At 34.2% G+C, this 25,718-nt stretch overlaps 1 protein-coding gene across 3 annotated transcripts in view; it reads right to left on the bottom strand.

The window, feature by feature from the left end:
* The window catches only part of LOC122716040 (probable JmjC domain-containing histone demethylation protein 2C), a 291,449-nt gene that overhangs the window by 3,272 nt on the left and 262,459 nt on the right, over positions 1 to 25,718 (bottom strand). The window contains exons 10-17 of one of the 3 annotated variants that reach the window (XM_043938733.1): positions 8,510 to 8,899; positions 6,180 to 8,357; positions 3,835 to 4,057; positions 2,907 to 3,316; positions 2,623 to 2,824; positions 2,050 to 2,198; positions 400 to 1,834; positions 57 to 312 (exon numbers count right to left, since the gene is read on the bottom strand). In XM_043938733.1, coding sequence (XP_043794668.1) covers positions 57 to 312; positions 400 to 1,834; positions 2,050 to 2,198; positions 2,623 to 2,824; positions 2,907 to 3,316; positions 3,835 to 4,057; positions 6,180 to 8,357; positions 8,510 to 8,899 — 5,243 coding nt within the window. The remainder of the gene's footprint in view (positions 1 to 56; positions 313 to 399; positions 1,835 to 2,049; positions 2,199 to 2,622; positions 2,825 to 2,906; positions 3,317 to 3,834; positions 4,058 to 6,179; positions 8,358 to 8,509; positions 8,900 to 25,718) is intronic. The other 2 variants (XM_043938735.1, XM_043938734.1) reach the window with 2 other exon arrangements.

Genomic DNA, 25,718 nt, shown 5'->3' with positions numbered 1-25,718 from the left:
TATTTTTATAAGAATTTCAAAAAAATATGCGAAATAAGAAAAAGAAGATAATTTACCCTTCGACGCCGTATTCGCGATACAATCGTTCTCGCAAAGGTCCATCGAGATAACAACTTTGATCATGGATTGGATCGTGATGTGGCTCCAAACGAGCCCCACGCTCCAAAGCAACAGCGTTCAACAGATCTCTGATTTTATCAGCATCTCGAGCTGCATAAATATGCCACAACGCACCCGGTGCCTCTCCCCGTTCGCGAACACGTCGGCGTGTCAAGACGTCACAGCCGGCCTCATCTATTGCTCGTAATGCTTCTGTAACGTATATTCGCATTGTTAAAAAAGTTCTTCGAAATGAAAATTTTAAAAACATCAGGGAAAAAAACATATACTGAAAAATACCTTTGACGTGTTCGTCGTTATCGGCGTCTTTTGGTATACCCACATAAACCATAACATTAACTGCATCAGAAATATCTAGGTGGAGATTAGTGGTGCCTTTGTTTGGATGAAGAGCCGATCCATAAGCATTGTACATTTTGGGCCCTAAATCTGGTCTCACGAAACAGTCGGGTAAACGACTTGCCAAGTTCAGTCTTCCGTTTCGATGTGTATACTCCGACAACGGCAAAACTTTCATCAAATCCGCGAATCTCGATGGTAACAATTCCGCAAAATCTTCACCAGGAGGCCAGTCCTTTAATTTTAACAACATCGGATTTCCTCTCTCGTCTTTCAATCTTTTCGAGAAATGTTCAAATCCTTCCCAGAATTTACGCATAGGTTGATTTGGTACCAGATTTCCAGTCATGCAATTTATCAAATCGTTCTTCTCATCGCCAAAATCTCTGGCGAATGAGTCTGGATGCCAGAGGCTCATGTCCAATAACTTTGCAACATCTGACACGATAACCGGTTGTCCACGTTTCCATTGATCTTGAAATATTCTGTAATTGTTAGGATTGTTCGGATCGTTTAACCTGAGCAATTTTCCATCACAGAGCCAAGAATGTGGTACGTCTGGGTAAAGACTCTTGCTTTCGGTAAGTGTCATGATCCGGATGGGCAACGGTTCCCTTCCCTTCTGCGTCCATTTGTATCTTCTGACGAAATGCTTAAGTTCTCTCGGCTTCTCATCGTCCAGCTCATCTTCTCTCTCCTTTTTCACACTGTGCTCTATAACGCTAGATATCACTTCGTCCAATGTGTCCATCTTCGACTTTTTCCCAGACTTTGCCACGTTGTTCTGCGCATTGTTTCCGGAGGTAACGTTAACATTACCGGAATTGTTCGTCGGCGAATTTGATCTAGAACCACTACCATTTGATTTGTGGGACGGTCGGATAAGCAATTCTCTCAGGGTCGAATAATTGCCATCCCGATCTTCATCGGAATCTGAACTAGAAGTACTTTCGTTTTTATCCTGATTCTGTAAAGCTACATCTGCCAGCCAGTTTAACGGAGAATTTTTATCTTCACCATTCGTTTTACTCTCCGATGATCCATTCGATTCATTTACTTTTTTTTCTTCCTTAATTTCCTGCTTAACGTTACCATTCAAAACGGGCACCGAGTCGCCTTTTATCATGTTTCGCAAATATTCGTTGGCAGGAGTTTGAACGACCAGTGAACAACCACAATGTTGGGGTATTCCCCATTCTGCACGGCATTCGTGCAATCGTTGGCCAAGACGTATCAGGCTGTCACCAGCAATAATTTGTGTAAGCATGAGTCGCTCGGGTTCGTGCACTTGTCTATTTGTACATAAAAGCCATGAAAAATCGTCTCTATCCTTTCCGCTTTCTCCCCATATCTTGATCGTCCCATTCTTGCGTCCCTAATAATATTTACGTTTTGTTAAATTTTTGTGAATAAAGCTACAAATATTCAAAATGATCATGATAGTTTTATCAGTGTTAAAAAGCTCGATATTTTATAGATTTATATATATATATATCATTATGAAGTGGTCAAAGAATTATTTATCATCATGTATATATTAATTATACTATAAATGAGTAAATTTATGAAGAATATAAGAAATATTCTTACTTTATAACAATCGATGCACACGACGAAGCCACATTTTCCGCAAGCCCAATGGTAATTGAACAAGGTCGTTTCACAGACGTCGCACATCTCTCGGACACCTTGGACCACTCTCTTCCAAGCGACTGTTCCGTCTACAAGTCCCGAACTTGCTGTCAAGGTGAAGAAACAATCGATACGCAAAGCGTTAAATCATGCGAACAAAGGAAATAATCAAAGCAAGTTCGTTTAATTACATGCTTATAATATAAATTTCGAAATAAATATTAATATTAAACGAAATTTTAAAATACACAGAAGCAAGAGAAACAATATACGAATAGATTACATGCTATAATTGATTTATATTTATTCTTTTCACTTTCTCTTCACTTTTTTTGAACTTATTTTCGTTAAAATTGTTGTACATAAATTTTATAATGTATAACGCATAACTCGTTTACACATCGATATGAAACATGCGATATGAAAATGTATAAACATAGATCTAAACAATTTTTATTTTATTGCTTTAACATAATTAAATTATCTCCTCCAGAAGTTTCCAATTCAAATTCAATTCCAAATAAAATTCACCTTCTGCCATGTGTTGTTGAAGAGCGTCCTTTTCTTGATGCAAAAGATCACAAAATTGATCTCCAACTTGACGAAGTAATCTGTGAGCCATTTCCAAATCTAGATCTTCTTTGTCTCCCTTCTCTTTGTCGTTCTTGTCAGGCTTTTCGTCCTTCTTGCTATCCGAACTTTCTTTTCCTGGTAACCATAACCGAAGATCTACCTATAACATGAAAACGAAATGGTTGTTCGCTTTATTGTTGCAACAAGAATTGGAAGGCAATATGAAATCTTAGAATATTTACCTCAGATGCATCTTTGTGAGGATCGCTAAATCCTGCTATCGCCAATTGTCCGTTTTTCGTGTACCGTAATCTACGGAATGCATAAAATCTGCAGAAAATATTTTGAGGAAGATTTTTGGAGCGCTGGTGCGGTGTCCATCTGCACTCACGACATTTAGCCAACTTTGGAGCTACTTCGAAACAAGCGCCGTCTTGCAGCCAACTATCACCAGTTTTTTTCAATTGCGATATCGGCGGTCTACGAAAGGGATCACCTCTACCACCACTTCCACCTGGTCCACTGTTACCACCGCTCGCACTATCGTCTCTACGTTCTTTCTTTTGACGAGGTTGCTGATCTTCTCCACCTAGTTCGTTACCTTTCGTAGTCTTTGGTCTTCTACCTCGTTTCCTGGGTTCCTTATTATTTCCTATCGGACAAACAATTTGATATTTTTAAAAATCGACGTAAAAGAAATTTATTTAAAACCAATTATACGTTAGTAACATAAACTCAGTGTTAAAAAGCTCGTTATATTATTGATATTTCATAGATATACATGTCAATCTTTAAATTTTCATCATCTTTCTTTTTTTGTTCTTTTTTACATTCTTAATAATTACGTGAAATTACACGAAAGGAGAAAACTTGTACGTTATTTTACATCGAAACAGGGTAAGTGTGCGAAACGGGATTTATTTAAGAGCTTAGCGAACCTAAAGAGTATCAGGAAGTTTAAAAAGTAAGTGAACGAATTTATAGAAACATTTTTAGATTAAACAGAAGTACATAACCTTTTGAGAATATACTCCTGAATTTCTCGGGTTCCCACATAGCTCTATAGAGACGAGTAAGTGTATAATCATGGAACGCGGATCACTTACCCTGCAAGTGAATAGTTAGTTCACCTGATGGGAAGTCCATTTACAAGAAGCTACGTCAACTAACCGTTTCCCGAGGAATTGTTGGAATTGGCCGTGGTATGTCGCACCCTCGATGTAGGTTGAATGGAACCCAACTGTTCACTTGTATCACTGGCAGAACCAGCTTCGCTCTCGTTACTAGATTCACTGCCTACACCAGCTCCTCCGCCTTGTTTATCTTCCTTTCGCCTCCGCTGATCTTCCGCGGTCGTTTGCTGCCTCCGTGCTGCGCCCTTCTTTCGTTTTACCTACCACAGGGCACAGATTATTAAGTAGTCAGGAAGTTCATGCTCTTGTCGAAACTACTGCCAAAAACTACAAACTAATATACACACGCGTGCGTGAACGCACACACATCCTCGATATTTAAATATTCGTTCGCGGTATGGATTCCTAAATAATACAAGCAAATCAATTCTACGTCGAATATGTTACATGCAATAATTCGAACGATTTCACATTAATAAAAAGAACCAAAAAAGAAAGAAAAAATTAACGATTACATTCTTTTTCTTTCATAAATCGTAAATTCATTTGTTATTCATCGAAGATTGAACAAATTTAAAAGAATCTGAACATCGTTTTTGTATATATAAAAAGTAAGGTTAGATTTTCTTATTTACGAAATGTGTATCAAAATAAACCTTAACGCTTTACCAGTTTTATCCATTGAGAATTATTCATTTCGAATAATCGATAACTGTATGTTAGACACATATATACGTATTAAAGTAGAAGCACTTGTATGAAAATAATATACGAGCGTAAGATAAGTTGCTTTCCTACTTGTGGCTTATGTTACGAATAATGTTAAAATGGCGCCGAAAGAAGCGCGATATTCAAATATAGAATGTTTGAATAGTAAACTTGTATAAGTATTAAATATTATTTTTATATAAATTTTTATTCTACTAATAATAAATAAAATTTTACTCGATTGTTCATTATTCGATTACATTATTATTTATTCATTATTTATTATTCATTATTCGTTATTCATTATTCGTTATTCATTATTCGTTATTGTTTTGTTTATTTGATTTATATTTAAAGTTTACTAAGAAAACAAATGACGATTGATGAAATTTATATAAGCTAACACGATATTTAAAATTTATTGTAACTTATTTTTGTAATTATAATATGATAAAACATAATACATTTTTATATATTAATAAAACTAAAAATATTTGTTTTTTGCATATATAAATCTATATATGATTATAAAAAATTACAAATAATATAAAGAAATAGACTGAGTGATAATTAATAAAACAAATTTAAAATTTTTTTTTTTAAATTTTGTGATTTTTAGATTAGATTTAATTACAAAAAAAAGAAAAATGAAATTTTTATCACAGATCTACTTATGAATGACGAATAATTTGAAGAGCAAAAAAATCGTTAAAATCGTTAAAAATTAAAAATAAATTAAATTTAATTATGTCTAGTTTATATAAATTAAATTTACTTTATCTTGTATTTGTTATTCAAAATTTTTATCTAATAGCTTTTTTTACTGCAAATGTATTATATTATGATTACGTACATGCTTAATTATATAATATTGATAAAATACTGATAAAATTGTTACTCATAATGCAATAATAAATCTACATACAATCAAAAAAAAATAAATAAATAAATAAATAAAAAACAATACTTTTTCATAACGGTTATCACAATTTTTCAAATACTTATGTTAATTTGATGATAAATTTTTTTAAGTTAGGAAGTTATTCAATATTTCAATGATAATAGCAAAAATATAACAGCAAAAATTTTTAAAAAACTTCAAAAAAATTTACATTTAATAAAAATGGAAGTTATATTGATTTTCTTAAGAGACTATACTTTTAACTCGATAGTATTATAGTAGCTGATGAAATAACGAATTCAATGATTTATTATATAATGATTTTCATTTTATAAATCTATAATAATTAATAATAAAAAACAAGTTTTCTTATTCATATGTAAATGAAATATAAATACAATTCATTATGAATAAGTTATCTATTTAAATATACACAAATTTATTCTAAATTCTATTAATCTTATTTATGATGTATATTATAACAGTGTAACAATAATATTATAATAAATTTGAAATTTTTTGCAATTTATTATTGCTGCCAAACTACTGAATAATTTTTATTTAAAATATTTTTTTATCAAAATAACGCAAACATTTGAAAAATCATGATGATCGTTAAACACAGTAAAATGTGATTATATTCAGAACACGATCTATTTAGAGAACATGCAAGAGTAATAGACGAGAACGATAAGACATATTTTTCAAACATTGGGATGGGAACATTCGCAACTAGGAAAAATAAATACGATAGATACGATCCATATAGATACCTTGGGTGGCTTCCTTTTGGGCGGCGACTTCCGTTCCGGGTCGCTGCTAGAAGAATCTTCTTGTAACGTTTTCGTGTCTGTCGCATGCCCGTTCAACGATTCTTTGTTCGCCGATTTACGGCTGCTTTTCGCGGTAACTTTGCTCTTATTGATGCTGTTCACCGCCATGCTACCGATATTGTGAATGGAATTGACGGCGCTGGGCAAACAGGTGGTGGTCGTATTGCCGGAAACGTTCGAGGTGTCGCGTTCTTTGTTGTTCAACGACTGCGACGGTGCTTGGGAGATATTCATAGGTAAAGTGACGCAAGATCCGCTACCTACAACTCCAGTCGTGTCTTCCGTCCCATCCTCGCCCGAATGCCTTTGCAACCAGGCCTTCTTTAATTTGTGAACCGGATAACTGGTGCTGCTCGGTGGTCTGGGAGCAGGACTGTTCGATTTCTCGCTGTCGACCGTGCTGGGGTTAGCTTTGGCTGGAGTGCCGGGAGCGCTGGGCGCCGGACTTGGCGCCGTAGAGGGCGCTGGACTGGGTATAGGTGCCGGGCTAGGAGCTGCGCTAACCGTTGGATTCAAAGAGCTAACGCTTCCCGTACTAGCTGGTCTCACGGATCCGTCTCCGCTCGCTGTTCGAGGCGTCGGACTGACTGCGGTCACGGTGCGTTCCTGCGTCGTTTGCGTATTGGACTGGGCCAACAGAGCCACCGTGGTATTAACCACGGTCGTGATCGAAGTGGCGGCCGAGGCGATCAACGGGCTCGGCTCGCTCGCTCTCGAGAGTACAGGTGGGCCGACGCATTGAAGCGACAACGGCTGCGGTTCCTCTGTCCTGCGTTTCTTGCAGACCTCCAGAGAAACCGGTTGGCCAGAATTCTCGGTCAACGAGGGAGTTGGTGCTTTTCTCTTCGGTGATCCGGATCTCTCGATACCAAGATCGAGCGGTTGCGTTTGGAAGGACGCGTTTAACTGTGGCTGCGCGTGCTGCACCGTCTGGCCGGGTTGTTGGTGGGGACTTGTGTGATGGGCGGGATGCGCTATGGGCCTGGAGAGCGGAGCCGACGCGGCGGTCGGGGGGGAGCCGTGAAGAGGGGGCGGCGGTAGTTTAGCGGCCGGCATCGAGCTTGTGTATCCCCTGGAATCGTAGATGGACCTGCTATGCGCGGGTGGCGGCAGAGGTGGAGGCGGGGCCCCGTGGTGGTGAGGCACTTGCTGGTAAGGCGAGCTACCGGCCTTCGAGGTGAGCGGTATCGGGGCCGCGACCGCCGGTTCGGATGCCCTGCAGACCGGGGTCCCGGTCATGATACCGGAATTCGGTTTTCCGTAGATGTGGGGCGGCGCTGGACTACTGACTTTTGGCTTGGAGCCAGCCGGTGTGGCGTAATGCGAGGTCGGCGATGCCGTGGGCGGATGCGGATGCGGATACGGATACGAGGACTTGGCAGTAGCGTAGGGTAGGCCCGGTTCCGGCCTGGTAAGATAACGCGGCTCGGGCGGCGATGGATGCGGTGGCTGATGAGGATGCTGGGCGTGCGGTGACTGTCGATTGTGCGAATGCGGTGGATGCCCGTGAGGGCTGGGTAACTGCGTCGTGGTCGTGGACCCGCTACTGCTTCTGTGATGACTTTGAGGTATGCTCTTAGCGGTCTGTAGACCGTCCAAATGGTGTAGATGGTGGGGACTCTGCGTTGGACTCCTGTACTCGTACGGTTTGTGTTGAGGTGGAACGGATTGCACGTTCAAATACGGCATAATTTTCGGACTCGACGAGTGTTGCTGAGACGCCGCTACCTTCGGTAGCTCCCGGCCTTCGTTCTTCACTATCACCGAACTCTTGTGATCCGGTAACAACGACGGAGGATTTTGCAGAACCTCCCGCCCGTGATGATCCCTCTCGAGGCCCCCGGCTAGACCACTCTTGCTCGGTAACGACTTGTGCGGCTGCCCTACGTCGCTCTTCACTTTGATATCGTGCATATACGATGACTGTGGCTGATACGTCGAATAACTGAACAGGCCAACGTTAGGCTCCACCTTCGGCAGAGAGCTGTGCGATGGCCCGACCACAGGCGGTGGTTTCTCGTGAAGACTACTGACGGGAAGCGACGACTTCGAGGTTCTCGAGTGCGCTGGCGGTGGTGGGTAATCGACTTTGCCAGGCACGCTCGAGGGTCGAGACACCTGCGCGAAATAAGATAAAAAAAAAAAACGGTCGTCGTTAACATCGAATTATATATCTCGACAAAAAGAAAAAGTGCTAAAACTGAAGAAGAAAGAAGAAAAGAAAAAGAAAGGAAACATTTTATCCGCTCTAGTTTTCTCTGCGATTTTACCTGTTGAGTCGGAGGTGCAGTGGCTGCGTAATAGGCGGCTCTTTGTTGAGCAGCTACGTGATCTCTGGCCTCGGCCTGTCTGTGCAATCTCTCGGCCGCGACCAGGTGGTGTTCCCTCATCCCCAGATTTTCCGTTTCGCGTTGCCGTTGCTCCCTCGCGTCCCGCTCCCTCGCCTCCCGCTCCCGTTCCTCCCGCTCCCGTTGCTGTTGCTGAGCGACAGTGACCGGATGCGTGACCGCTGCACCTGTCCCCGGATGATGATGGCCCACATGCGCCGTCATCCCGGAATGCGGCGCCGCGTGCGTTCTGCTTCCTGGCGGCGGCAACGGGAGGAACGAGTTCCACGCCATCGAGGTCGACTGCATGTTTCTCTGCGGAGCATAAGACACCTACTTCAATAAAATACTGCCAATCGGTGTTTGTCGATACGAAGGGAAAGAGAATCGTCGTCACGCCTGTTCGATGTTCGACCGCCCGATATTCGTCACTGTCCGCCGGTCGCGGCTCGAAACGCGATACGCGGCGGCCTGCCTCGCCTCCCCTCCCCTCCCCTCGCCTTGCCTCGTCTTTTGCCTTCTATTTTCGCGTTTGGCGGCACGGTCGAGAAAGCGCGCGCGCGCGCGCGTGTATACACACGCAGCGAAGGAAAACGTATCCCAACGTAGGAAGAGAAAGCAGCCGGCGGCTTTTATACTCTCGCTGACGCGACTCTCCTCGTGCTAAAATGCGATTATTTTCAGCGCGTTTATTATGTTTCCCCTCTGCAATAACCGATGCGATAAATTTTTCATTCCCAAAAAGTTAAATGGAACAACTTACGATGAATATAATAAATACAATTAATATAATAATACAATTAATATAATTATATAATAATATAACTATATCGATATCTTCTATTTATTTTTTTTTTTTTTGAGATATTTATGGATAGACGGTGATTTTCATTTTTATTATATTACATAATCGATATTTTTGAAATATACATTGGTAAAAAATTTCATTTCTATTAATAAACTTAATTCTTTCCATCGACGTGCCCGAGACTACGTATTATAACGATCTTTCAAAGCCGATTGAAGAACGTCTGCGACTGGAGGAGAGCTTTGCACGCGGATAATCGGATAAAAAAAGGCTGAAAGTTTCGAATTCGAACCTCGAGTTTGGTTTATCTCGCATTACTCTCGAAAAAAAAAAAAAAAAGGATATTGATTCTCTTTCTCTGGGGCGTTCGAGGAGTGTGTCAAGGTCGGCAGACTATCGAGTCACCGCAGATAAAATTCAACGACGAGAATGGAGTCAGGCGAGCGAGGAGTGGAATAAACGATGCGCGCGGGGAGAGGGGGGAGGGGAGGGAGAAGAGGAAGGGTTTAAACAGCTTGTCAAGAACAGATCGCGAATCTAATTATAGCCTCATCCTAGAAGAAGATTTACGATGCTAATCGAGCCGTGAGCAAATGTCAACCCACGTGGTCTGTTTGCTCGTCATCGTACGGTACGATCTCTGTTTGTATTCCTCGCGTGTTGGTTGTATTATTCTGCGTGTTCCTCTTAGTGCGTGCGACCCCTTAATACACTGAACGGATATTATTCCGCCTCCTTTCTCGAGGCTTTCTTCGATAGTATCGAGACCGTTGTTGAACGTTGATTAGCGTTACAACGCGAACTTGTATCGATTAGCGACGAGGAAAGATTGGAAAGGAAATAGATACTCGCATTTTTCAAAGGCTACGGTGGAACGAGGTTAATGGTGGTTATTTAAGCGATGGGAAGATAAAGGAGAAGTGAAGCGTGAGATAAGATTATTTGCAACAATGATTGAAATTTAAATATAATAAATATTTTTGGAGATGAAATTTGAAATTTTTTTTGAAATTTCAATGAAAGTATTTTTTTTTTTTTGCATATGTAAATAAAATTTATTATTATTATTTTTGCGAAGAATGAGAAGAAGGAGAATGAGTTGTAGTATAATAATCGTTTTAAGAACAATTTGAAATATATTGTGTTCTTTGTGGTAAAATAGCGAATTGTTAATAATATGAGTGTTTGAAATTTATTAATAATAATAAATAAATTTCAAACACTCATTCAGACGTCAAGAATAAATTTAAAGAAAAAAAAAATTTTAAAAACTGATATTTGGAACTACTTATAAATATAACTGCTTATAATAAAATAAGTTGTGATTTAACAGTTACATTAAAAACTTATTTACTAATATAGTTTCATATCTTATATCTTGTTTCTCAAAAATTACTTGATTTTCCATTTTATTTTAATTTAGAAAGAATAAAAACTTCACAAATTCTTAAAGATTTACAATATTTATATTGCATATCTTTATGTACATGTATAATAAATTTCATATGAAATTTCTTAAAATTATTATTTTGACTATTTTTATTTACAATTAATCTTCTAGATCAATAGATTTCATAAATTATCAGATATTTTTTTTAACTCGTATTACTGAATAATAGCGATTACCTTAAGAAGAATTGCAAATTGTCACACGTAAATATGTATTATACGTTGCCTGAATTTCACTCTTGTATTCCAAATGAGTTCATCAGAGTCACACGAGATGCATTTTAATTATATTTTTTGCCTCAATTATCTATCTTGGTCAAATTCAACACGAATACACGTATATGTATTCCCAGCATACAAAATAATCAGCACGTTTCAGACAATTATAGTTGAATGACCGTCAATCATTGTATACTTGATTCGATAAAATTAATCAAGTATTTATTTATGCCAAATACATTTAACTTGCATTCTTTTTCTTTAAAACTCAACTGTAATTAAATACAGATATAATTTTAAATTGTATTAATTACGAGATTACAATTATCTCTTACGTTAATAAGAATAAAAAAAAAGAATATCGTTACCCTCGAATGCACAAGAAAAATCTGAACAAGATTAAAGATTGAATATTACAAATAAACGTTGCGAGAGATAAATAAAAAAAAATCGCATCCTTTTGTATTGTAATATCTAATAATAATTCTCCATTCTCCTTCGAATTATCTGTATTTATTCAAGATTCCTGGTGATCCAAATGCAAAACAGTCCGGTTGTACATTAAATAGAGAAACCGAGGATGAACCATCTTCAATCATATATATTTCTCTTGCGGAACGTGTCCCAAGACTTGACCCCGAAGAGTATATATACACACACACACACACACACACACACATATATATATATATATATATATATATATATATATAGATATATAATATATATATATGTCGAGATTGCGCTCGTGTTTTGTTCGCGTAGATGCATTATACGCGTGCTTTTTGTATTGCATTCCAGATAAAAGGTGTAGAGAGCGGGAGGAGGAGGGCGAACAAAAGCTCGTAAAACGCTCGTTAAAAGCGCGAGACACGCGCGAGCTAACCGATAGAAAGAGAGAAAGAAAAAGAGGGCCGAATCTGAGCGATTGCGCTTAATAAAAGCCAGAACACGGCATTCAAGCTCAATCAGGGACTGGTTGTTATTGGTTCGTTGACTTTCTCTTCCTCGACTCTTAACCAGTGACGCTTAATCTGCTTTTTGTTCCCGACTCGGCTCTCCTCATATACCGAACGCGTTACTGCGATTATGCTCATCCGGAAATGGATAGTTTTTATTTGGGATAAAAGTAAGAAATAATAACGAAAGAACGTATACAATTGATTTGAAATCGATGAATTCGATTCTCTCTTATCACTAATATTTGTGGAATAAATTATTCTTTGAATAATTTTTATTTTAAATGATAATAAAGAATGAAGTAGAAGAGATAATAAAGTTTTTGTAAGAAATATAAATTTCGCTTTTAATCGAAAATTGAGAAATTTAAAAAAAAATGGTAAAAAAAATATATATTCGGGCACGAGAAAAGTAGCTAAAATAAAAATTCTAGAAAAATTATTCTACTATAGAAAAATATTTTTGCAATGAAAGTTAAATAATGATTATTCAACAAATATTTAAATATCAAATGAAATAACGAATATTAAAATAATTTTTCAACTACATTAATACGCAAATAATAGATATTATTTAAAATAAAATAGTATAGCAAATAAAGTTGAATGGAAATTTTTCTTGAATAATTAATTTAGAATTATATTTTACATTAATAATTTACAATTCGAATGCCTATTCCTTTCCTCTATAATTCTATTATTCATCGTATTTCAAATAATTACAGTTTAAACATCTAATGAATATTCTATTATTAGTTGATATGTATGTATTCTGTAAGATGAAATCTTTTACACGTTGCAACTTTGTAAATATTTATAAAGAAAACTTATGAGATCATATTTATTCCTATTAATTGTCATTTAGCATTTAATTTATGCCGCAACAGAAATTTATTATACGTAATATATCACAAAGTATAACAATAAGATAATAGAAAAGTTACTGTTTTAAGGAAAATGAAATATTTCGAATTACTGTAGAAATACTAAAATTGGAACTCCATAATTTGAAAATTCGCTTTACAAAATTATTCCAATAAAATGATTTTTTCTGAATCAATAATTCAAAAATTCCGAACTATATTATATCATTGTAGCACATAAATGATCGATTTATTACGAATTTACGAAGTAATTCTATTTATTTATATACATAAAGAGTTAAAAACGTGGCCATTTCTATAAAAAAAAAAAACAATAACTTGTAGTCTCTTTATAAATATTGCACCGAAGATCGATTAGAAAAGAACTTTTGAAATTAGCGTGCATTTACTGAAAAAAATCCAACAAAAAATCCTCAAAAAAATCCAATGGAGGACTCTATATTACAAGTTTTAATAAAATAGTAATAAAAAAAAATCATTCAATACCGATCAACTAGTTTTCATTTTTTCTATCAATATCATTATTTTTATTTTCTTTAAATATAATATAATATAACATGTTACCATATGTCGATCATCCTTATTAATTTAGTTCTTTCTCGTCTGATTCACGTCTCATAACACAACACTGTTTTTTGCCGATTACGCGATAATGGCGATGATGCACGAGAGGTGTTCGCAGAAAGAATCGACACTCTCTCGACTCTACAAGCGTCACGCTTTTTAAACGTGCACCAATTTGCCCATGGTTTCGCAACCGGCACGGATGTATCGCGCGAACTTCACGTCGTAACGAGCGGAACGATTCATACCGTGCGTGCGAATCTTGGCCATGGTTTGAGTCATCGCGTGCCTTCTTCGTGAACGAATTACCGCTAATCATAGCTAGGCATTAATCCACTAACTAAAAAATAACTAGTTAAAATTTTAAATAAAGTTACTTTAATGACTTTATTTAATATGTTTGAATAACATTTATTCGTTCAGCTATTACAGTTGATCCGTTTCTTAACCTTACTTTATATAACCTTGGTCGTTTGATATTACAGTTATTTGATGCTTTGAATAAAAAATTATCGAAGTAACTTATTGAATTAACTTTATTCTTAACTTCAATCGTTAAAATTTTGCCCATCTCTACTAATATCACTAATATCGATGAATATTATATCATAATAAAGAAACACCACTCCGCCTGCCATATTTCGTCTAATCGAACTGATTCTAGAGCGCCATCTTTGATCGATCAGTGGTCGATATATCTATCGATAAGTTGTTCTCTAACTGAACTTTGATAGCTAGATACTCTTCGTTCCTGGTATTCGAAGTCACGTTATTGATGTTCGATTGTTGAATCGAGGTTTCGAATTCCATCGATATGATGTAGACAAAACATCGTGCTATTTGAACCGTGACGAGATCGAGACGGTTAAATAATATCGGAATGGATGCATCAACGTGGGATATTCCACGCTGTAACACGCGACGAAAATAAACCATAAGTGTCAGAGATGTGAAGAGACGTGTAATTAATTCTTTGAAAATTCCAATATTTAATTTCATTCCATTTACAATTTATAATTCGTTAACTTTTTGTAATTAATTATTATAAAATAAATTAAATAGATTATTTTGCTTCGATACAAAATATTCGAAAATTATATTTTATATTCTGTACAAGTCTGAATGAATTAAAAACCGAACCGGAAAAAGTGAAACTGTCTTATTTTGGACGAATAAAAATTTCAATGGAAACGTTGCTTTCATTAAATCAAATAATGTATTATGTAGTTGCATGCTTCTTTCATAATACTTCAATATAATGATATATTTAAACGACAACGAAGCATTCGTTTTTCTCTCTTTTTTTTTTCACAATTTTATCGTCGGCTTTATCGATTATCTCCCCCATCGCACACTTCAAAATTGAACTGGGCGTTTTAATCGCCATGTGATCACCACACGCTCACTTGAATTGAAATCGTGAGCCGTATGTACGCCATTGAGGCCACTTTTGATAACCCGTTCAATTGGACTCGGGTGCATAAAAAGGAGGTCTTAAAAATGTTACGCGTGTAATTTTTGCGGTATTTCTTTGAATATTAATACAAATTGGTATACATATTTTTCTCTCAATTCTTCGAAATTTTTCATACTAGATTAAAGCTTTGATGCATATATGACTGGTGAATAATCTTTTCAAAAATATTAATCGAATATCTATCTTTTAAAATTTGATATCAGATCTTGACATCAAATTTTTAAAAAAATGAAAAATTAATTTAAAAATTTTATTTTCAAAATGAGATTTTGAACGATTTCGAAAAAATACAGATTTATTCGGATTAAATAAATCGATTAAAGAAAAATCATTCTGCCGGATAAAAATGAATCAACAATTTTGAAAATGATTTATCACGTTTTATAATATATTCATGATAAATAAAATCCAAAGAATCATGCATTAATAAATACGACTAACTAAATAATAAATATTACATCCAATAAATGTATAAACGTGAAAAATTATAACATCCACAAAATGTACTCTGACTTTCAAAGTCCCAAATTTCTTTTTTTTATAATTCTTAAAAAAATACCAATATACTCGAAAACGATGCATCTCAATTTTCAACACGAGGATCGCGACAAATCTTCCAGTCAAGAGTCTTAAAACCCCTCTTCTGTCATTTTCTAGCCCCGATTTCCTTTCATACAGCGCGGATCTATTTCCGTCTGTCTACCTCGCGGGATATAATATTCGAACATTCTTTATTTACCACGATCGGCCCATCTATCAATACAGGGGTGGTGACTGGTGGTATACAAAAGAGGGGCGGCTCGTCGTACCCGATGAACGAAGTAAATCATCCATCGTTACGGCTCACCCTCTCTCTCGCTTCGATTAATCTATTCGTCGATTTTTTCCCCCCCTTTGATCGCAAAGGGACTCTCCCCTCCCACCCCAAGCTCGGTGAAATTTTAATACCACGAATTATCGGGGATGGCTTGGCTTCTCCTCGAGCTGGAAAATCTTTCTCTCGTTAAAATGAGATTGATAAATTTTTTAATGGGCAAAGTCGTTATCCTTGAATTATTTTAAATTGTTCGAGAGCACCGGAGGGGAGGGGAGGGGAGGGGAGGGGGAAGAGAAGAGACGTGCACGTGCGCATAATTGGGCACGAAATAATCTCGCGTATCGACGAGTGAGAAGAACGGTCATCGAACGACCTCATCGGGATTATTGAGAAACTCGACAAATATTTGTCACTCGTGATAACCTAGCGGAGTTTATCGGCGGGGATGAAACGTTATCGCTCGTTCAATTCAAGTTTCACGCGTGCGAATACGTGAAAAATTATTAAACGGCCCGTACCAATGATCAGTAACGTTGACAATATTATTTTTAATTGTAGTTTTATTTTTATTGATATTTTTTGTTTTTTTTTTTAACCATCTGAGACAATGCTCGATAAATAATATTGTCAATGTTTATCGACATTTATCGATATTTATATTATTAATCGTGTTTGTAATAACTCTATTGTATTCGTCCATCGAGCAATGAAAGTTTCGATATCTGCCGCGAATTTTTTTTTGTTGACAAATTTCGGAATCACGAGGATACATATGTTTTAAATCTTGAATAATATATTACATTTTCATTTTCAATTTCACTTTCTTAATCGCTTCGATTTTATCGTTGATTTTTTTTAAATTTATTTTTGTTGCAAGAATATTTATATTTGTCGTCATGATTTAGCTACTTTTTGCTAATTTGAGAAAAAAAAATGTTTCGAATAAAAGTGGTCTATAAATTGGAATAAAAAAATTTCTAAGATTCCATATTGTTGTAACTGATGTCAAAACAAATGATGTTCAAATGATCTTAATAAATGATTAAATCAAGGAAAACAGAATTATTTCATTTCAAAATGGTTATCTTTAAATTGGAGAACATTAACCATTCGTACACAAGACAATAAATAAAACAAATTGTTCAATGGCGTCGTATCTCTGTAATTATATCAAATTCGAACTATAACCCATTTTCTTATTGTAAACAGAGTTCGATGAAGTAAGCTTGTTGCTATTATAATATTAATCTAATATTAATCCCAAATGATCTTCAACGACTATATCATCAACAAAACGGATGCTCATCTTACAACACCTTTCCAAACATAAAATTTAGAGAACATTATGGTTAGGCATTCTTCGACTTATTTTTTGATTATTATGATTTGAATTCGTTAGATTTTTTTTTTATAATGTTTTTATAAACGAAAAACAACGAATTCTTACTCCATTAGACAAAAAACTTTATTTATAAAAAACAAATTATATATTTATTCTTCAAGATATAAAGATACCGCGGCATTGAACAAATTGTTTTATTTTTTTTATTCTATTTATTATGCATGAATCCCACGTTATTAAGATAATTATTTTGAACGCATAATTTCATTAAAATGAAATAATTTTCTACGATAATGCTCGACTTGGTCGATATTTTTTTCATTCAAGGTTATTTAAAGGTCATGGTACAATACATTCGTCCTGGCATTAATTTACACACTATTAAAAAAATAGTATAGTATTTCTTATGAATGAATTAATGTGAAATACAATTAATTATTTTTTTATGGAATAATCAGATCAAATACAGAATTGAATATACAATTATAATAATTTGAATACATAATTCTAAAAATATTAAGGAATATATTTTTTAATTTAAAAAAAAAATTTAATCATTGCTAGATATTATTACAGTATTAGTGTTGCTTTTTTTTTTCGAAAGAACAAATCAAACGATAAGTGAGATATATAATAATAATAGTTTTATTTAAAAATGTTACATGCAATAATCATGAGACGTAAAAACTACTCGACAAAAAATTAGATACTTTAGCAATTTAGAAGAATGCACAATCAGATTAGTTTTTATCTTATTTACTCGCAATTACTCGTATAATTAAAAAAAATGCAGTATCACATTATTATATCACTTTATCTCACACATTATCTTTTTTATATATACATTGAGAAATATTTTTCAAAACGCAATTTCCTTCAAACTCGCTATGTAACGCGATACGTATATGGCATATATCCACATTGTTTTATTATATATAAAAAATTTCTTTCTTCTCCTTTACGTTAGTATCAATTGCTCATTGTTCAATATTTCCCAAATTTACAAACAAATTGCTCTCGATTTGTTCTCGTCATCGTGCGAATGACGAAACATCGATAACAATGTTGCAAATATCCCCGATACGAATTCTTTTAAACAACGAGCAATAATGACTCGCTCAAATACGTACATTTCTAGCGGGGCTTGATCCCATCCGTGTTATCTAAATGTCTCAACGAAACATTTCCACAAAAACGAGACGCGATAAGATAAAAAGCGTCAAAGTAATATCAAGAATTTCTGCAATGCAAACACTCGGATAGAGAAAGATCGCGATCGAATTGCGTGACAGAAAACACGATATACGTGAACAGAACGTGCCCATACTTTATTTTACAAGAAGTACCAATTCTTATCGAGCAAAAAAAAAGAACAATTTTGGACATTATTAACAACTCATTATTTACAAAATATTATATTTCGATATAATATTATCTCGATCAATTATGAAATTAATTAATTATAAATACATATATATATCTTTGATAAAACAAATTTTAAATTTCACTTTATATAAATCTTCTTTACAAAGATATTATCAAAAAGAAAAATATTTATCCATTATTATCAATTCTTCCATAGTTTCTAAAAAAAAATTCAGCTTTCGAAGAAATTAAATTAAAAAAATTCCTTGCGTAATTTTTTTTTTTTTTTTTTTTTTTTTTTTTCAGGAAAAATAAATCGAGTCGGAAAGAGGAGATAGATCGAGTTAAAAATAAAATGGCAACGGACCTATTGAATGACGAGGAAATTTTTCCTTTTTCCGCAAAGAATGAATGACAGATCGATGAACGCGTTAAAAATAAAATGGCATTGGGGCTTCTCTCGGACATTATTTAGTAGGCATTAAATCGTTAAAGTTTCTTTTTTTTTTTTTTTTTTTTTTCCTTTCTTTTTCCCCATACAGAATAAAAGATAAATGGATAAAGGAATTAAAAATAAAACGACCTTAGAAACGACAAAAGAATTTACATCGAAGACACGCATGGAATCGAATTCTAAACCGTGGTCTCGAGCAATTGCGAATAATATGTACAACGAAACAGCGCTTATCTTATCGCTGCAGACGGATCGAGAAATGTATTTATACTTGCGGCAAACAGATAGGCCGGCGAGATGATAGGAGATAAGGAAGAAGAAATCGGAGCCGCGCAGATTTTTTTACACCTCTTTGGTCAACAATTGTCAAGTCGATAACGTTGCATATATTTAATAATCTTTCACCGCGGTTTAACGCGGTTGATTCACGTTATTTAAGAAGGCTTAAATAATAAGGCCTCTCGTCCGATAACGATCACGTGAATCGGCCATTTGGAATCTCTCGAATTCGTTCGAATACGAAACGAATTTGATGATGCTCTCGTTCAGGAGAAGGGAGAAAAAAAAAAAAAAAAAAAAAANNNAAAAAAAAAAAAAAAAAAAAAAGAAGAAGATGAGAGCCGAGGAGGAGAATACAAATGAAACTTTTCGCGGAATCTTTGGGTGAATCGGTAATGGAAATAGTAGAAGTTAAGAATGAGGAAGAGATTCGAAGAAAAGTTGGCGGAACGCCGACTGAATTAAGCATTAGAGATCGATAGATAGCTACTTCGTGGCCAGAGTTCTGCATACTCATCATCAGACTGCGGATGTTTATGCATTTTGTGGGAGATTTTTAATGTAAATATTAAAAATTTAAAGAAACACACATTTCATGGTATTTAATAAATAAGTCAAATTTTTATTTATCCTTGCTTATCATCAATTAGATAATTCTATTTTTTTAAGAGGTTTAATGGAAATATAAAATCGATATGAATTTAACTCTTGGATAATGGCTAGATTATTCTTGATCGCATCATATATAATTGTAAATACGTATCCATGTATATCATATTATTTTTTTTAATAATAGATTCAAGTGTACAAATTTACTGCCATTTTAAAGAGAATAATAATGGATTAATAACGAAAAATGGAAAATAATCTTCGCTATTTAACCTAAACTTATATATACTATATAAATAGAAATGATATTTCTTGAAAAATACAATAATTCATCTTTTTTATGTTGTATTGATACGTATTTTTTAGAAGCTAAATATTCCTCTATATTTCTCAACATATAAGATATGCTGATTGAATGCTATTAAATTCCCTCATCATTTTAAAAAAATTACGCAAACAATAGTGATATTTTCTCGTTTGCTCTTTGCTTCTTTAGCAAACCAATCAGCACGATTAATTAATATTATTTATCTTAGTGTCTTTGTCTGTTTCCTTTTTCATACGTATAATACGATAATGTACATAATGTCTATGAATTACTGCCATCGTTAAATAATAATGATACTATAATGATTTCGATTCAAATACAATATTACGTAAATATTAAAAATATATTGAACAAGAAGAAATATTCCTTCCTTTATTTCATTATTTTTTTTATGCTAGAAACAATTTGATAACTTATAAAAAAATTATATTTTAAACGTAAAATATAAAACCACAATTATCGAGATAAACATTTTAGAATTGCCATTATTTGCTTTAGAATTCAATTTGTTTCATCATTATGAACTGAACTTAACTGGGGGAAAAAAAAAAAAAAAAAAAAAAAAAAANAAAAAAAAAAAAAAAAAAAAAAAAAAAGCAATTTATCATCCTACATACGTTACTCAAACAAAGAATTGACACATTCGTGCGTCATCAACAGAGTGATCAAATTACAATCGTCGATTAAAGTTAAAAATACGAGAGAATAAAATACGAGAGGAATACGACTAAACCAAGTAAAATGAAAAGACTAAAATTAAATTGGAAATTGCAATTGGAAGTTCGGTTAGAAAAAGAAAAATTAGCTATAGGAAGTTAGAACTGTACGAAAAATTAGTCAAAACAATAAGCGGGAGGTATACTTGTAAGAATCGTATTAAATTTCAGACGGGCAAAGCCAAACGGCTATAAGAGAGCAACGATAGTAACTCGCTGACAAAGCTGCGGAGAAACTGCTCTCGAGGTTTCCTATGTACGTGCCCGGTCAGCAGACGACCAGACTTGCTGACTATTCGCATTTCTGTCCCCTCCCCGCCATTCCAAGTAACCGCGTTTCGCTCTGTCGAATTGAAAGGTAATGCTTGGAAAACAGAGTGCTGCTCGACCGAAACGGCGAAGAAGGAGCGAAAGGGGGAGGCGAACATTCCCGCAATTTTGAAATTCCTTTCTCTTGATTTTCAGCGGTTTCGTCGTCACCGTTACCGCGAGAATGTAATTTCCGAATAGTATATATATATATCTAGGAAATAATAAAAAAAAACGCCCTCTTATCACAATTTTTTATAACGTTATCATTTTAAATTTTACGAGTAAAGCTTTAGAACAGATCAAATTATAAACATTCCTTTATCGTTCCTTTGTAATCAAAAAATGTACATACAGATTTATAGTTTCTACTTCAGAGTTCATACTATAAAATAATTATTGAATGAAATTTGTTTTGGGAATATATAGGATGCAAAAAATATTTATATACGTTATGTTTTTTCAATGAAACGTATTTTTAAACGTATTATAGAATCTAGTTTTTGCAATCATCTGAAAGTATTATTTATTGAAATTAGATTAAGAAATTAGAAGAAGATTGTGATAAATATAACAATAATATAAAAAAAAATTAAGTAACATATAGTTAAACATGTAATTAATTGAGAAATCCAATAAAAAGTAACAAAGTTTATTATTTGAAATTTATAAAAATAATATAAATATAATATAAAGGGAAAATAAATGTTATTTCCAATATTTATTCTTACCTATTTTTATAGCACAAATGTACTTAAATTTTTTCATTCAGATTCATACATCAAATTTCACATAGTGTCTAGTGAATATTTTATTTAAAAAAACTAAATGTGATTAAATCTATAAAAAATAATATAACTAAATTTATCTAAATAAAAATTAAAGATATTATAATGATCGATTATCGATCTGTAAAATTTTCAATACATACACCGTTGCATTATTAATATCTAGATATCTCCTTTCTTCTGATAAATTCTTATTGCTATAAAAAAAATTCGTTGTTCCTTGCAAAAATTTTACAAAAATTTTCCGAAAATTTAATCTTGACAATGATTTAACCTCTTTAAACAAATTTTTTTCTCGTAATGAATACAATGCTATAATATTGCACAATATATTAAATAAAAAAAAATATAACCTGAATTTAACTTTCGAAATAAAATATATAATTTCATTTCTAATGGATTCTATTAAATCTTTCATTAATGTTAAAATAAATTATAATAGTTTTATTATTCTTACAATCTCAAAAAAGTTGAACTATAATTTTTCTAACCTATTCACTGCTGGGCGCCATTATAGTAGTTATTGCCGCTTTCACTGTTTCAAATCTCGATAACCGGTAATTCCGTCAGAGAACGAATATACCTAACTGACTGATCATCGGCGATATTATGCGCAAGTGAATCTATTGGCCGGATAACGCATCCGGTCGTGTGCGCACGCGCACGTTTATCGTATCATGAATTATTTATTCGAGGCCGTGCACGCGGCCCGCTCTCTCGCATTCCCCGCCGTTTCAACGTCTGTTATTACTTCCACGCCGGTTCGTGCGTGGTGTGTTTTTAGAAACGAGATCATTCCACTTCGTCCCCAAATGCGTCCTGCCTGCACCACGATTTATTCCCCAATTATGAGGATCCACCGACCGAAAGGACAGAGACTGTGTGCCCACAAACCGAACGACAAAAGGATACAACGACGAAAAGATTCGAACGGACCGCTCTGTCGATAACTTCGTTTCCTTTTTCTGTTTTTTGCAAACAATTCAAATGAAATTTTTGAGCAACGAATCATTTTACCGTTTCAGCACGCGATATATCGAGATCCAAAACGTTTGACTTACATCGAATAAAGGAATAATTATGTCGATATATGCAAAAGAATGTATAAACACGTATGATGAAAGGGAAGACAGAATTTATGCGAAGATATTCTCCGCGTGAAATAATATAAGAGTTTACTGTGGATAGAGACTTAAGCGAGATAATTAACTTTGCACGGGATTAGAAGGCGTGAATATCGAGCAAATTTACCGACGGAGGAACAGAGGCAAATTTCTGCCATCAGAGACACGAAATGGAAGTCAGGTAGAACTCGAAGCAATGCTTTTCACGGGGAAACAAGATCTCAAGTATCGTATCGCAAGCTTCGAACGTCATATTTGCCTTCTCTCGTTTAACGAGCTCGTTTTCATCCTTTTGATTTATTATTTATCGAGGAGAATCGAGAATTCCATAATTTGTAATAAGAATCATGAAATATCTCTGCAAAGAATAATTCTGTTCGTGAAAAACTTTATACAGATTAAAAGCATTTAAAAGAATTTTTAAAATTTTATTTTATATCGTTTAATATTTGCTTAAATTCACGGCAACCAAATTTTGATATATATATATCAAACAGTTTCGATATAAAACTAATTTTTATATAAAATGTTAATTTTCTTTTTTAAGAAATATTACGGCTCATACATGCAACGTATATTAATGAACACTTTAAAAATACATTCACAAAAATGGGAATACTGGAAATAGAAATGGAGAAACGCAAAGTATATTCTTTGAAAAAGGAAAACACTCTCGAAAAGTCGACCACAATTAACCTCGTACATTTTAATTTCTGCGACTTCCTTCGCCTGTAATATTGCATTACACAATACACACATGTACACATATATCGCACGTATAAATGGATACCGAGTTTCTCCCGATCTAGATAACCGTTTCTCTTTATTTTCATACCTAACCAACGTGATATATCAATGGATTAAATAATCGACCAGCTGTAAGACTGCGGATTCGACGTTTGCGCTACTTCGACGTTTGAAAGTTATGAATCATCCGAACGTCTTCATTCCAGAATAGAATGCCATTCACTTGGAGAAGAGAAAAGAAAGTCGAGAGGAAAGTCGTACGAATATGAAGAACTGCATCAAAAGTGACACTTCAATTTTTCCACATTCTTCTCTTTAAATAGAAGATATTGTACGTCATATTGCGTTTTCTATTTTATACGAGAATTAATAAAAATGCGGAGAAAAAGTAATATACGAATGACATGAAAATCTTTCATTTGAGAAAAATATGGATTAATTCTGTTACAATCCAATTATTTTCTTCGACCTTTTTTGTCCCAATTATTTAATTGTTGAAATATTTAACCGTATACGAAAGAATTATATTACGAATATATATATTTAATTTCTCGTCTCAGTTTTACGTTTTAATTTTTCTAAAATTATTGAACATTGTTCAACATTTTTTCGTTCGTCAAAAACATAAAAAATTTGAAACTTGAACAGCAAAAAAATTCTGTTTCATTCACACGATCTTTGCTTCTCATTCTTTCATTCGTTCCTGTATTTACGCTTTTTTTTTTTCTTTTTTTCGATGATTCCTTCTTTTTCGATTTTTTCCAACTAGCGTGACGAGTGTGCGTAACCTGGGCCAATTAACAGCATGAGTTATCCTGACTAATTAATCCGCGTGATTCACAAGGAAATGCGTGAGAGTTTATCGTGCATTTAAAAATAATACGTTCCAATTAGAAGTTTTATTCCTCGTGCACCGCAACTTGATTCCATAACTGGCGAGATTAACAGGTGAGCGCATCAATTCCGAGTTGGAATTTCAGATACAAATGAAAATTTCCAATTAATACGTTGTTTATCGTAATATGAAATACAGTTTCTTTCCAAATAAAACGATACATATATGGCACGCGAATCGTTAAATCATGAAGCGGCGAACTGGAACGAAGCACAGGAACAAAATTTTTACTTTTTACGATTTGTGTAACAACGAACAAAGTTGCTAAAATTTGTAAATTTGATGAATAATATTTTTATAAGATGAAAAATCTTCATGCTTGAAAAATTATCATTTTCATTAATCTTTTTTGTATATATAGTTTGTTTGACAGAATATATTTGCATTACTATAATTATTTACACAATACTTTTACTAATTAATACCAATATCGTATAAAATTCTTATCTTAATTAAGTAAATTTATCAACTTGAATGATCTATTTCCATTATTCCCTTTGTTGTTATAATATTCTTAAAGTGCTCTTTCTACTTTTCAAACGATATTATTGCCTTAAATGAGAAAAAGAATAATAATCCCACAAATAATTAATATCTAGACAAATTGAAAAATGAACTTCCTGTTTCAATTTACTTACTTGAGGCGGCCAACTTTTACAAAACTTTTAGCAAACGAATAATATATCGTTCAGAATTCGTTGAAGAATTTTTTTTTTTTTTTTTTTTAAGAAACAATTATAAGAATTTTTCTCAAATTCGAAACACGGGATTAGACATTTAAATCGCAGTGTCTTAACTTTAATTCGACAACTTTAAACCTATCGACAAGGAAATCGTACGACAAGCAAGTGGTAATGTCGTACCACGAAATGAAACACCATCGAGCTCTATTGTTGCGTATCGTGGAGTGCATAATTAATGACCTTCGTGCCTTCAAACGAGTTTTGCATTGCAAATACCATTTGGAAACGTTGGCGCGCATACCCTGGCCTCTCTCTCTCTCTCTCTCTCTCTCTCTC

Source organism: Apis laboriosa, unplaced genomic scaffold (assembly GCF_014066325.1).
Source record: "Apis laboriosa isolate Shangri-la unplaced genomic scaffold, ASM1406632v1 scaffold41_cov147, whole genome shotgun sequence".
Classification (NCBI taxonomy): Eukaryota; Metazoa; Arthropoda; class Insecta; order Hymenoptera; family Apidae; genus Apis; species Apis laboriosa.
This window is presented reverse-complemented; position numbering and strand designations above follow the sequence as displayed.